The 12,334-nt window shown below is 34.3% G+C and overlaps 1 protein-coding gene across 1 annotated transcript; it reads right to left on the bottom strand.

Annotated features, from left to right (window-relative positions):
* Positions 1-427: 427 nt before the first annotated feature.
* On the bottom strand, positions 428-4,746 carry LOC141817705 (putative methylesterase 14, chloroplastic). Its single transcript, XM_074705337.1, has 4 exons — positions 4,623-4,746; positions 4,405-4,548; positions 3,927-4,061; positions 428-713 (listed from the first exon to the last, which is right to left on the bottom strand). Exons 2-4 carry the CDS (start codon positions 4,498-4,500, stop codon positions 435-437), a joined length of 510 nt encoding a protein of 169 aa, XP_074561438.1. The 5' UTR covers positions 4,501-4,548; positions 4,623-4,746; the 3' UTR covers positions 428-434.
* Between the last annotated feature and the right edge of the window lie 7,588 nt (positions 4,747-12,334).

The raw sequence follows: 12,334 nt of genomic DNA, 5'->3' as shown, positions 1-12,334 counted from the left end.
TTAACTATTACTATGAGAGAAAAAAAATGATCTAGTATTTATATGTTCGGCCTCATCATGGGTTTCTTATCGGGATTCTTTTTAATTGTACTAGTTTATTTGTTTTGTGTAAAATGTTATGTGTAGAATTTTTGCAGAAATATCTTTACAAGGAAAAACTTACAGGCAAAGTTACTACTTTGTGTTTGATACACCGAAAGAAATTGTTTTCCCCCTTTTGCTGCATAGCCCCTGCTTTGCAGAGAGGGCTCACTACATGAAGCCAACCGAGTAGAAGGCAATTTTAGTTACTTGATCACAAATAATCTTAGGAAAAATTATAACGTGGCACATATTTGCAAACATTATAACGACATTGAGGCGACCCAGTTTCTGAAATAACTTACACAGGGAAGGCAACCTCAGACTTGTAGAATCATGGGGGAAACCATTAACTAGAGTTCGGGCAGCTGTGCAATTTCAAGCAAAATTTTATGCCATGACTGTGGCTTTGAGAAGAAGGGACAGTGATCGCTCCCTTTGATCTTGTAGATCCCATGAGGCGGGTTCTCTCTAACCAGCTTCTCCTGGATATCTGGTGACAGCATGTGATCGTCTAGTGTTTGGACAAAATATCGTCGGACCGTGCCATAGTTCTCAGAGGTAAGGGATAACCTCTCCATGATAGGTGCCAGTGGGATCGGCCGCATTGAAGCTGCAGCCAGAGCTATATCCTGCAAGCACCGTTCAGGCTTCAAAATCATTCAAGCTATCGGCTCCATACTGAAAACAAGGTGTGACAAGAAGAAACAGTTCATCACATCCAAATAAGTTGTTTGGAGTACAACTACGGGTTGTTCTGTTGTATTATCCCAATTGGTTTGGTTATTTTTGGGAGAAAACTAGCATGGAGGTTCCCATTCATGGCAGATCGAGCGAAGCAAATGCGCCCACTAATCTGAAAGTGAACCTCCCTCGTGGTTCTTTCTGAAATCCTAAATCAATGGAGGATGATATAACCAGCAGCTCGCATGTTTAAGCTGATATTATTATCATCTTCCTACAACTTAAATTAGGTGACATGTAGTGAAAAAAGGCACACCTATGAATAAATAAATTTAAAAACATACATAAGTTCTCTTTATCACAACGAAATAGATGAGCTTAAAAAGTGTATCATATTAGTCGCTCCATCAAATTCATATGAAAGCAAGTCTACAGAGCAGACAGCTTGCTAATTAGGTTTAACAGTCCATGAACCTGAACAAAATAATTGTATAGTTGGCGTACTTAAACAAAACAATTATATTGTGTGCCTAAACAAAGCAATTGTAATGTTGATGCATCCATATGGTGCAAAAGTTTCAGCAAGTCATGCACCCCAGAGAATTGTCATCCAATAAATTTTATGGATCCACCAAAGTGATACACTATATATGCCTTGTGACAAATCTATTTGGAATTTAAAATGTAGTTGATATGTTTCATGTAATTAAACCTCATTTAGTAATCAGAATTATCATGTAAACACCATCTTGTCACAACCTTCCCATAATAAGCACAGTAATGGTTGAGTAGTCATAAATGAGAATCCTTACAAAATAACGGAAATAGAAATGGTTCAACACCTGATGATAGGGCTTTAAGAAGGCTTATTGCTTCCAATAAGTTCTGCATCACCATATTAGCTTGAATCAGAGTCTGTGTCCACCAAGTGACCCCTACTGAGTTTCATTCCTTGAATAAGCCTACCTGACAAGTGGCCTACTTACAAATACAAGGCTTCAATTCATTTTATTTTCCATAATATATCATGTGAATCAAGGCTTCAGTTAGATTTAGTGCAAGGCTAACACGGTTTATTAGATTTTTTTTTTAACTTACAACTGGAATTGGGTTTTTTGGATCCTATCCAATTGCATGCCACTCTTCGAGTATTATGAACGGTGGTGAATTCAAACCCCAATTGCAGCATTGGTAGACCTACCTTTTCTCAATAGTCTCTCTCTATATATCACTGGTGCATATCATGATATCAGTCATTCCATGCTTCTTTCCATGAGCGAGTTTTCCCACATTAACTTGACTGAACATCATCATTCTCAAAGCTGCAGCATCACTAAGATCAAGCTCTCTTAAGAAACTCCCCCAAAATGCTGAAAACTGTTTTTCACCAGAAGATTGTGTTTGCTCATACACTGATACATGCTGCCCAAACTATGTGACAATCAACAATATCGTACATTCAGCAATAGTTGAAAATCAAGGCACACTGAGCTTTATCAGATGCTATGTTAATAACACCAATTAAGAATTTTAGCAATGTTTCAAAAAGCATATGTAGTCAATATTAAGAATATTAAAAAAATATTTAATAAATTGACTCACATAGATACAGTAAAGTTAATCAACACATCTAATTAATATGTATCCTTGGGGGAAAAATATATATGTCAAGCATACAAAATATAAAAATATAGAAGTCAATATCAATCAATAATGTAGAGTAGATGATATTTAAAAACAAAATCTCACTCAATGTCGGTAAACACTGGGAGAAACCCAAGACAATGGACCACCAATTGGAGGCTTTCTTTGAGGTCGATGAAGCTTCCACGACGTGGAATGAGGTCACAAAGCTTCTATCATATGGTCCAAGGTCAGTGAAGCTTTCACAACGTTTATCATGTTCGATCAAGGCCATTTTGAGTCCTTGAGCGGATGAATCTATTTTTTGGAAAGGTATCCCAACATGTCTAGTCCTCCAATGGCATATTCGTAAATGTAACAAAGCTTCTTTGAAGTATGTAACTAACTCCTCTTCCTTTGCCTCGTTCTCTTATTTCTTTACTTCGTTCATCCACCTAAGTTCTCCTCTTCCTCTACCTTGTTCACCTAGTTCTCTTTCTCCACCATGTTCTCTTCCTTGACTGACTTATTCTCCTCCTTTGTCAAGGTTGGTGCTCAGCACAACTACTAGTACCAACACCCAACACGACCAGCACCTCTTGTTCTGGCAGGGACTGAAATCGTGGCTCAGAATGATATTTCAAACCTTGTAACATCTGTATAGTTAATCTCAATAGTATTTATCACTTGCATACTGAGTACTTAAAGTCTTGTTAACCAAATAGAAGTTCATTTCAACGGCATGATGTGGCCAATTTTGCTGAATTATGGAACCTATCTGCATTCAACAAATGCAGGACTGAATGTCAGCTTAGTGTTGGAGTACTAGAAGATCAAGTGCAATTCAACCGAAGTGAACTTGGCTCGGTTGAATTGTTTGTTAACTAGACCAAACTGGGAACAGTTCAGATGTAGACTTAACCTGGTCAATGTGCAACTTGGCCAAGGTGGATTCAATTCAAGCAAAGTAAATCTAGAAAGGTAATTGTGAATATGGAAGGTCTATAAAGGAGATAAGAAGTTACCTTCGAATTAACCTTGTTTGATCCAATTAATGGAGCATGTTCCCTGCTGCTCCCTTGGGTTACCCTTTTATAGGCTTCACAGTTGTAAGACTGACACATGATCGAGCATGTGTCCCAATCGAGCTATTATCCCTATTTTCTAAATACCTCTTTTGCCATGTCTGTTTAACATTGACTGATTAATTATCACATTGATTGATTAACACTACTCTTAATTAATGATATTATACATTCCACGCATTATCTGTCTCATGGTTTCCCTATTAATGCCTAGTTATACCCGTATCACTACATTTGCAGGCCACATATGCCACATGCAGCACCTATGTGGTTCCTCTCAAATTTGCCTAGTAGTTGCATATATAGTCAAAGCGGGTACTTTTTAAAATCATGAATTTTCAGTTTTCACACCGAAGAATCATAATAAATTCAATCCTAACAAGTAGAAGGACTTCAAGCAAAATAAAATAAATATTGTCAAATGGAAAAGGGCAGAGTTATGTGCTACAAAACCTTGAGAGGACTTTGGTTGAAATATAGTCCCTTGATCTGTTGTTTGTCAAAAATTAGCCCTGTAGGAGGTTTGTCTCTTCCATTTCCATAAACTAGAAACTGTGACTCCTTTAGGAAAACGTCAGCAGATGCTAACTGCAAAAAGAATGTTGATTTGGAAAATTAAGATAACACTAAACAAGAGACAGAAGCAGAAAAAGTAGTTGTATGGTACAAGAACTTGAATTTGAGATAACAAGCTTTCTGTACATTATCCATGTTGAGATAAACCAGTCCTTCAACCTTTATCTATACTCATAACAGTAATAATATAAACAGTCAAACTATTTATGGCTAAATAAACAGATAGACAATATTGAAAAGATTCATACAAGACCAGAGCATCTAAATATTATTAATCAAGTTTAAGAGGAACATGCTAATTAGCAGAATTGGGCACATTGATATTGCACATAAATTCCACTGTAGGCATACTTACTTCATCAGAGAGTACATCAAAAGGTTTCTGTCCATCCAATACCATTGTTGCAGAAAGGAATATCGCCTTCGATATCTTTTTTGGATGACACTCCATTGCATAAGATATGCTAGCGCCTCCACAGCTATGGCCTACCAATATGACCTGGAAACATTTACAAAACTATAAGCAAGCTCAAGACTCAAGAAAACAAAGGCCACACAAAAAGGATATTTTACCTTTTCATCTTCTGGGATGCTCTGAAGATAATCAGTTAAAGGCTTTGAATAATCTGCTAAATTTGTTATTGTGTTTGGATCTGTGTTATCTATCCCAGAACCTCTGAGATCCAACGCGATTGGATCCAACCCTACTTCCTCCAAAAGTGAGATAGTCTTATACCAACACCAAGCTCCAAAACCTTCTCCATGGACTAGAATAATTTTCTTAGTTTCAAGATGCTCAAGTTGAAGTGGCGGCTGAAATTACAATTTCCAAGTTTCAAAAAATTGTCAGTCTCTTCACCTAAAAACACAATTAATTACAAAATGCTTAATAACTAGTGATAGAAACCAGAAAACTAAAGCTAGAATAACAAAAAGTTTACGAAAAAGAATGAAAGAAGAATTATGCTGCTTCCAAGAGATAGTGGAAATAATATGGAATTCTCAATTACAATTAGAAGTTCAAACTCCAGTGAAAACAGATGTAGAAGAACATTTGGGAAATCATAATGCACTATGCTAAAACAGGAAACAAGAAGTTCGGAGTATAGTGTAGAGAAATCCTAAACTATGAGCAAATGAATTATATTACATAGAAAACATGTTCATTAACTAAGATGAGAGAGGTTTATGCAAAAATATGCAAGCAACTACCCAAATAGGGCCTCCCAACATTTGAAAATCCCAAATATGTTCCAAACTGTCTAAATCAAGCCTCTTGTTTTTCTGAACCAAAATCCCTTCGACTACGAAAGCAGCTTGATTTTTTGAATCAAGTTGGCTTACAAAAAACTTTAATGACTGAAAAAAAATTCAAAAAAGAGTAAACACCATTTAATCTTATGAGTAAATCTACATTTTTAAATTTGAAATTTTAAAAAGACAAAACTTAAATTTCAACTAGCCAGGCAGTTTGACAAAACAAATAGACTAACTAAAATAAATAATTTTTTTAGCAAAAAAAATATATTTAAATTTAATTGCTATGTGTCTTTTTTTTTACAAAAGGAAGAACTATTTTTTTAAGTTCAGTCCATCAAGTTACTTTCACAAATAGTTTCATCAAATATATTGATTAGTTTTTAAAATAAAAATATTTACCAATAAAATTAATTGGGCATTTACCTCCCATTTTTTTAATTATTGAAGAGAGCCTTTTTTTTAAAATAATTCAATTTTATTTATTTTTAAAGACAAAATAGAAAAAACAAATAATTTAGCTCAGTTAGATGTTTTAACAAATAGATTGACTAAATGAAATTAATTAGTTGTTTTTTTTTAATAAAAACAGATTTCCTTAAATGAACATTTGCTTCATATTTTTTAAATTTTTAAAACTTTCTTTTAATCACTCTAGTTCCACCAAACAGCTTCATTCTTTCAATAATCATCAGTAATTTGGTTGCAAAAAAATGAGAAGGGCTTAAGTTGGATATTTAGAATATAAGAGCCCAATTTGGGCATTTCCTATTATCAGGATCTTATTTGATAATGAAGGTCAAAAGCACTGTGTCATTACCTTGTAGGCTAAGTTTGGAACCAAGTATGATATGTGTGTTGGAAAGAGGAGACTTAGTAGACTATGTTTAAGGTGCTAAATCTGTTCTACTCTGTAGGTAGTATATTTTGTAAGTAAACATTGAGCATGGAAATGAATGCAACGCACACAAGAATCAAATAATTATCCAATTGGGTCCTATTGAAGCCAAAAAAAAAAAAGGGTCAGATTAAAGCTCATGTAGACGTGGGCAAGTAGACTAAGACATGACACCCAAGCCTTACTGATTTGAGTGCAATCTTGTTATAGTTATTTGAGTGTATTCCATTTGAGTCTAACTGATTTCAGAATGTAATTAGTCCTAACTTGAGTTGTATCAAACAAGGTTCAAAATCTCGAGCCGTGTCCAAGTTTCAGTCTTTGACTGGAATAATATTGTTTCGATATCATGCTGATGTTTCGATGAAAGGTGTCGAGAATGGATTAGAGTTGAAGAAGAAAGGAGATGAAGCATTGTACTAAGTATGGTTTTAAATCTTATACAATGTTAGGCGAAACAATCAAAACATATCATTCTAGTAAATTATCGAAACTCAATACCACTCATTACAGACAATGTCTCCTTCCTTTGTTTCATCTCCTTCCTCCTTCAACTTTCAATCTATCACCGACACCATGTATCATAGCGTCAACACGGTACCAGAACAATATCTTTCCAGTTAAAGACTAAAATTATGGCATGGCTTAAGATTTTTCAACTTTGGTGTCGAAAGATATCAAGTTTCGGAGATTTACCAAAATGATTCGTTTCGACCGTTTTGCCCGGCACAATATGAGATTTCAAACCATGGTATCAAGTAGTAATTAGGAAAATTTGTGTTGTGCTAGGGAAGTCCAATTAAATCCTTGATGTAAATTGGGTTCTGAGTGAAAATGGGTTGAAATTAAATCACATAGGGCTTAATTGGGTAGAAGTGCATTGTAATTGGCTTAAGTTAATCAATCTAGCCTCCGACTCATGTATATTTTCTGTAATTAAGGCAGTCCATCTTCTAAAAGGATGTTCAAGTCATTTAATTCATGCGAAGTATCTATGTTCGTTGGATACCTTATGTAAATTGTTGTGGCTCTAAGTGTGGAATGGGTTTGAGTTATAGAATTCAACTGCAAAGACAGATCTAGAGAAGCTTGGGTAGATGAATGAGAGGGAACAAAGGCCAACAGAAATAAAAATGTGAGACAAAGAACAATAGGGGAACACAACCAACTCTTTCCTTGGAGATGGCATCAGTATCTTAAAAGTTAGTCTGATGGAATGAAGCTACTATTAAGGAAAGAATCTGCTAAACATGTGAAGCACTGCTCAGAAGTTGAAATTAGCTTCTTCAAATTATACCTTGTTTTCCTCATTAACAGTGAGTACAAATTGTTATCAGATTGAGTAATTATTAATGCATATGGTACTTTGGCTTGATCAGCTTGTTCACTTAATTGAATCATGAGTGTTTAGTTTGATTGTGTTACTATTTGTACAGTTAGGTCACCATGTACAGGCTCCTTTCATTGCTTCTGGTTACCATGCTCCATTACAATGCTTCATTTATTATCTCAGGAAATATTGCAGAGAAACAACTGATCGATCAACGTCTTCAATGAGTTGCTTAATACTTTGATTTCAATCATTCATTACATATGGATTGTGATGCCAATCTTACAAAATTGGAGGTAACAGAAGATACTAGAAAATCATCATATCCAGATTTTTTTTTCTTTTTAGTTTTTTCCTTTAAATGCTTCTTAACAATGAAAAGAAGCTAGAGTCATGAACAAGTTAACCATGACGTTTAAGAAACCCCCAATGACGATGTTTCCATTGAAACAAAATGCAACCAAAGAGACTCTTTCTATCTCTGCTCTTATATACCAGAGTACACCCGCAAATGTATTTGAATATTGTACAATACACTGAACTAACATAGCTACCTTAAATATTTGATCTGCCAGAAAAACTGAAGAGATCTAAATATACATAACTACAAAAATAAATAGGAAGGGTTATGACAAGGCAGTGGAGATTAACATAACTTCTGAACATGAAGATGATCAAAACTGTAAAAACAAGAGAATATAACTTTTATCAGTGTGATTGGGGGGAGATGTTAGCTATGATGCATCTCAGAGAATTTCTTTACAAATTAAGAAGTAAAAATAAAAAGATATTCAACTGGTAGATATGATTCTACAAGCACATAAACATTAAGACATCAACATTATGGTCTAAATTTATCATAATGTGCTAAATTAAGATGTCAATGAGTTCGAAACTAATTAGATCCAATCTATTCAAGCGAAGGGATATCTGCACTTGTTATAACTTGGAAAGATAAAAATACTTTCTCTTTTCTTGTGCAAGGTAGGGAACCACAGAAAAAAAGAAAGTAATGCTGGTTATGTAACAGCTCCTAGTAAAATGAAAATTCAATCAGAATTTGATTCATCTGATATGTATGCACCGTGGTCAATATACTTGCAGTTGTTAGATCAGGTTGTATCCTAAATAAAATAGGTAGAATGTTAAAATATATGGCTAGAGTACTCTTGTGCTAATGATTAAGAGAGCTAAATGATTTTCCAAATCAGTGTGTTGTAGAGAATGTGTCAATAAGGGAGTGTTTCCTTAGATCGAAGCACCCTGAGTTTAATTACTACACATAGTATAACAGGCCAACACTAATGAAAATCACCTATGTTGGGGTGTGGTGACAACCAAGTTTTAAAATGTCATTCCGAGAGTTTCAACGACACATCAATACAAAACAATTTCAATACCATGCCGGAGTGTCCACATAAGGTGCCTATGGTGAATTAAAGGGGGCAACTAAATGCTTGGAGGAACTATTTTGCGACTTCGTCCTCAATCTATGGAACTTGTTGATACTTCAACCATCCTACCCTTGTTGTGAGTTGAAGCAATCACTCATAGAATCTCCTACGGTCCTCGCGGAGCTACTCACCAGCTGTATCGCAAGTTGTGCAGTCCTCGAAGAGTTATCACAATTTGTCACAATCTTCTCAAGCTATCAAGTCAGATATAAATGTGAAGCCTGTTCACTAATGAAAGATGTTAATAAGCGTGGAGAAATTCTTGTCGTGCCCTGCTTAAGCTAGGCCCACAAAAAGGCAAGATCTGCTTGAGGCATTATCTATAGAAATGTCAAAACAAATAAGCACAACTAACTAAAATACATACCTCAAATCAATAAATACAAACTCCACATAAACATCCCAAAGTCTTGTAACTGGAGGTAAAAACTTTGAAATATGAGCACAATATGCAAAGTAAATTTTAGAAAAAAAGGTGTATCTGATTTATCTCTTTAAGAATGCAAACAATTAAGTTATCTTCACATTGATTAATCATACAACATATACAATTTTAGAAAAAAGGTGTGCCTGATTTATTGACATTTATTAAGCATACAATATATAAGTTATCTTCACATTTTAATTACTCTCTCATATTGTTTACTTATGAATCCACATTATTAATCCTCTCCAAATTATTTCTTTTAGAATAGAACACATTGTTCTCTTATCAAAGTTCGCGTCTTTTCATATACTCTTTTATTTCTCAATTTTGTTTCATGATTATGGTGAAGCACAGTAGTTACTTTCAAAATTTCACAAGTAAATAATCTCATGTGAATGGATTGCTGCCTTGCTGCCCTGTCAATTCAATATAATAAAATGGGCAAAACCCTCTACATTTAGCTGCTTAGAGACACTGTTCTAATATTCTCACAATGTGCTAATAGACCAAAGTCCTAAAGTCTAAATCTCAGGGTTAGCTCAAAGTCTTCACATCACTAACTTTGTTTCAATATATGTTGTTATATGTACGTCTGTACTAAGATTTCTCTTCTCTTAAGGGACTCCATATATTTCCCCCTCTTTTAGGAGTTTCACTTAGAGTTATCAGAATCATACAATTTGATTCAGGGGTCCAGTGATTCAAATTAGATCTGTGCTTGAATTTATTGAATTAGGTTAGCCCACTTCCTTAGTCAAACACCTCTTCCCTTCTTGTCGTGATCACAAACTCCTCTTCATCCCTTGTGACAAAGTTGCATGCTCCCCTCCTCACCAACAAAGTCATGTCAGTCAACAAACTTCATTAATCTCATCATCATTCATCACCGACAAACAGTGATCTCATGCAAGGTTTAAAATCTCGACCCGTGACGAGGTTTCGGTGTCAGACTGGAACGATACGGTATCGGTATCGTATCGTGCCATGTCGATATAATTTCGATATTTTTTAAATTTTAAATATAAATGTATATTAATTTTATTAATATTTGAGTATTAAATATATTTTATATGTTGAAATGTTGAATTTATATTTCAATATTTTCTAATAAGACAATACTTATTAAATTATTGTAAAAATTATTTAAAAGAAAATTAATTTTTAAAATTCAAAATTAAATTTAAGATTGTAAAATCATTTAAAAAGTTAAAAATAATTATAAAATTATTTAAAAATCTTAAATTATTTTTTTGAATGTATTTGTAAATTTTTAATTTTAAAAAATTTATTTGAAATGTTTAAGAATTATATTTTCTTTAAATTTTTAGATTATTTTAAATTTATATTTATTTTTAAAATTATTTTTAAAAATTAAATTATTTTATAAAATATTTTATTAATTTTTAAAATTATTTAAATAAAATAATTTTTAATTTTTTAACTATTAATAATAGTTTATTTTTTAAAAATACATATTTAAAAAATAAAAAATTAACTAAATAAAAAATAATCGCGACTGTAATAACATGTGGAGGTCGTCGCGGCAACACAACCTTTGTGAAGGATTTTAGGAATATATAAAATTTTATTAGAATTTCAAATAAATTTTTATATATTTCAATAAGATAATTTGATTAGAATTTTTGGAAATATGTTTGATTATTTATTTATGTTAGGGGTTGATTGAATTCATTAAAAAATAATGATAAATAAATAAATATTAAGGTTTAAATAAAATATATAATTAATTAGATAATTTTATTAGAGTTTAATTAAGGGTTTAATTGAGTCAATTAAAGTTCCGTTTTAATTTTAAAAAACCCAATTTTTCCCGAGTCGCGCGTGACCTCGGCACGCACGGACGTGCAATCCCGCGACCCCGCGGCCGTGCCAGAGGGGTCGCGCGACTCCTCCAGCATGGCCGTGGGCCCACGCGATCCCTCTGGGCACGGTCACGGGTCTCACAACCTCTCCGGCATTGGGGTCGTGCGACCACTCAAGTGCGGTCGCCAAGGTCGCACTACCCCTCCGTGTGATCCCTCTTGCAGCTAGACCTAGTGTCGGGTCGTGCCGGTGCCGATCGGCGAGCGGAATGAAATGTTTCACTCGTTTCGACCGACTCAACACGAAATTATAATCCCTAATGTCATGACTGTTCACTCGGCTGATGCTAGGGCAATCAACTAGTTAGTTGACTCGAGCACTAAACAAAACTCGATGGTCAGACAACAATCGACTGTGCAGTAATTGACTAGTGCGATAATAAAATCAAAGAATAAAGCTATTGATCTAACGATAGCGACATGTAATGGTCAAATACTATAGGCAATAGACTAGAGGTAGATTGCGACACAAAAGAAAACAATAGCTTAAAGGGAGTAGTTGCTAGAACATGTAGCAGTCGACTGATGGTGGCCTAAAATTGCAGAAGGGTAACTGATTTTGAAGCTAGGAGAAGCTCTAGAAATACAAGGTTTGGGAGGTATAGGAAGACTACTAAAAGCTTACATTCTTGCTCCCTAATTCTAATAGACTCTCCTTCATTTTCTTCTTCTCTTCTTGTGCTCCAAATTGTCAGTCTTGTAAGAAAAGATTCTAAAAGTTTGTACGAGGTTTCTCTACCTCCAGAAGAATTCTAAGGATAAAGACTAGAGGAGCTTCGAGGAGTGATCCACCTTAAGGATTTAAGCCATGGAGTAGGGATCCTAGGGAGGATGGTCGAACTACATAAATTGATTGCATTTAATTTGTGTTTGATTTTGTTCCTTGTTGGTTTTTTTTTAAATGCATAAATCATTTGTAGAATAAAAGCAAGCAATCGACTATTCACACACACACCCCCTTTCCTTAGCCTTCTCTATGGTCTCAACAATCTATTGATGCATCAACCACAATTAAGATGTAGATAAAATGTTTCAA

The sequence above is a fragment of the Curcuma longa genome, unplaced genomic scaffold (assembly GCF_044706935.1).
Source record: "Curcuma longa cultivar G26 ecotype Majalengka, Jawa Barat unplaced genomic scaffold, ITB_CL_G26_1.1 contig_21650, whole genome shotgun sequence".
Lineage (NCBI taxonomy): Eukaryota > Viridiplantae > Streptophyta > Magnoliopsida > Zingiberales > Zingiberaceae > Curcuma > Curcuma longa.
This window is presented reverse-complemented; position numbering and strand designations above follow the sequence as displayed.

What these genes read in the sequence shown, in the direction of transcription:
- LOC141817705 (XM_074705337.1), bottom strand. Translation starts at nt 4,500, where the DNA reads ATGGAGTGTCATCCAAAAAAGATATCGAAGGCGATATTCCTTTCTGCA. An exon ending in TTGATGTACTCTCTGATGAA is followed by an intron (nt 4,062 to 4,404) that starts GTAAGTATGCCT and finishes TTCTTTTTGCAG; the next exon opens with TTAGCATCTGCTGACGTTTT. An exon ending in TCAACCAAAGTCCTCTCAAG is followed by an intron (nt 714 to 3,926) that starts GTTTTGTAGCAC and finishes CGGTGCTTGCAG; the next exon opens with GATATAGCTCTGGCTGCAGC.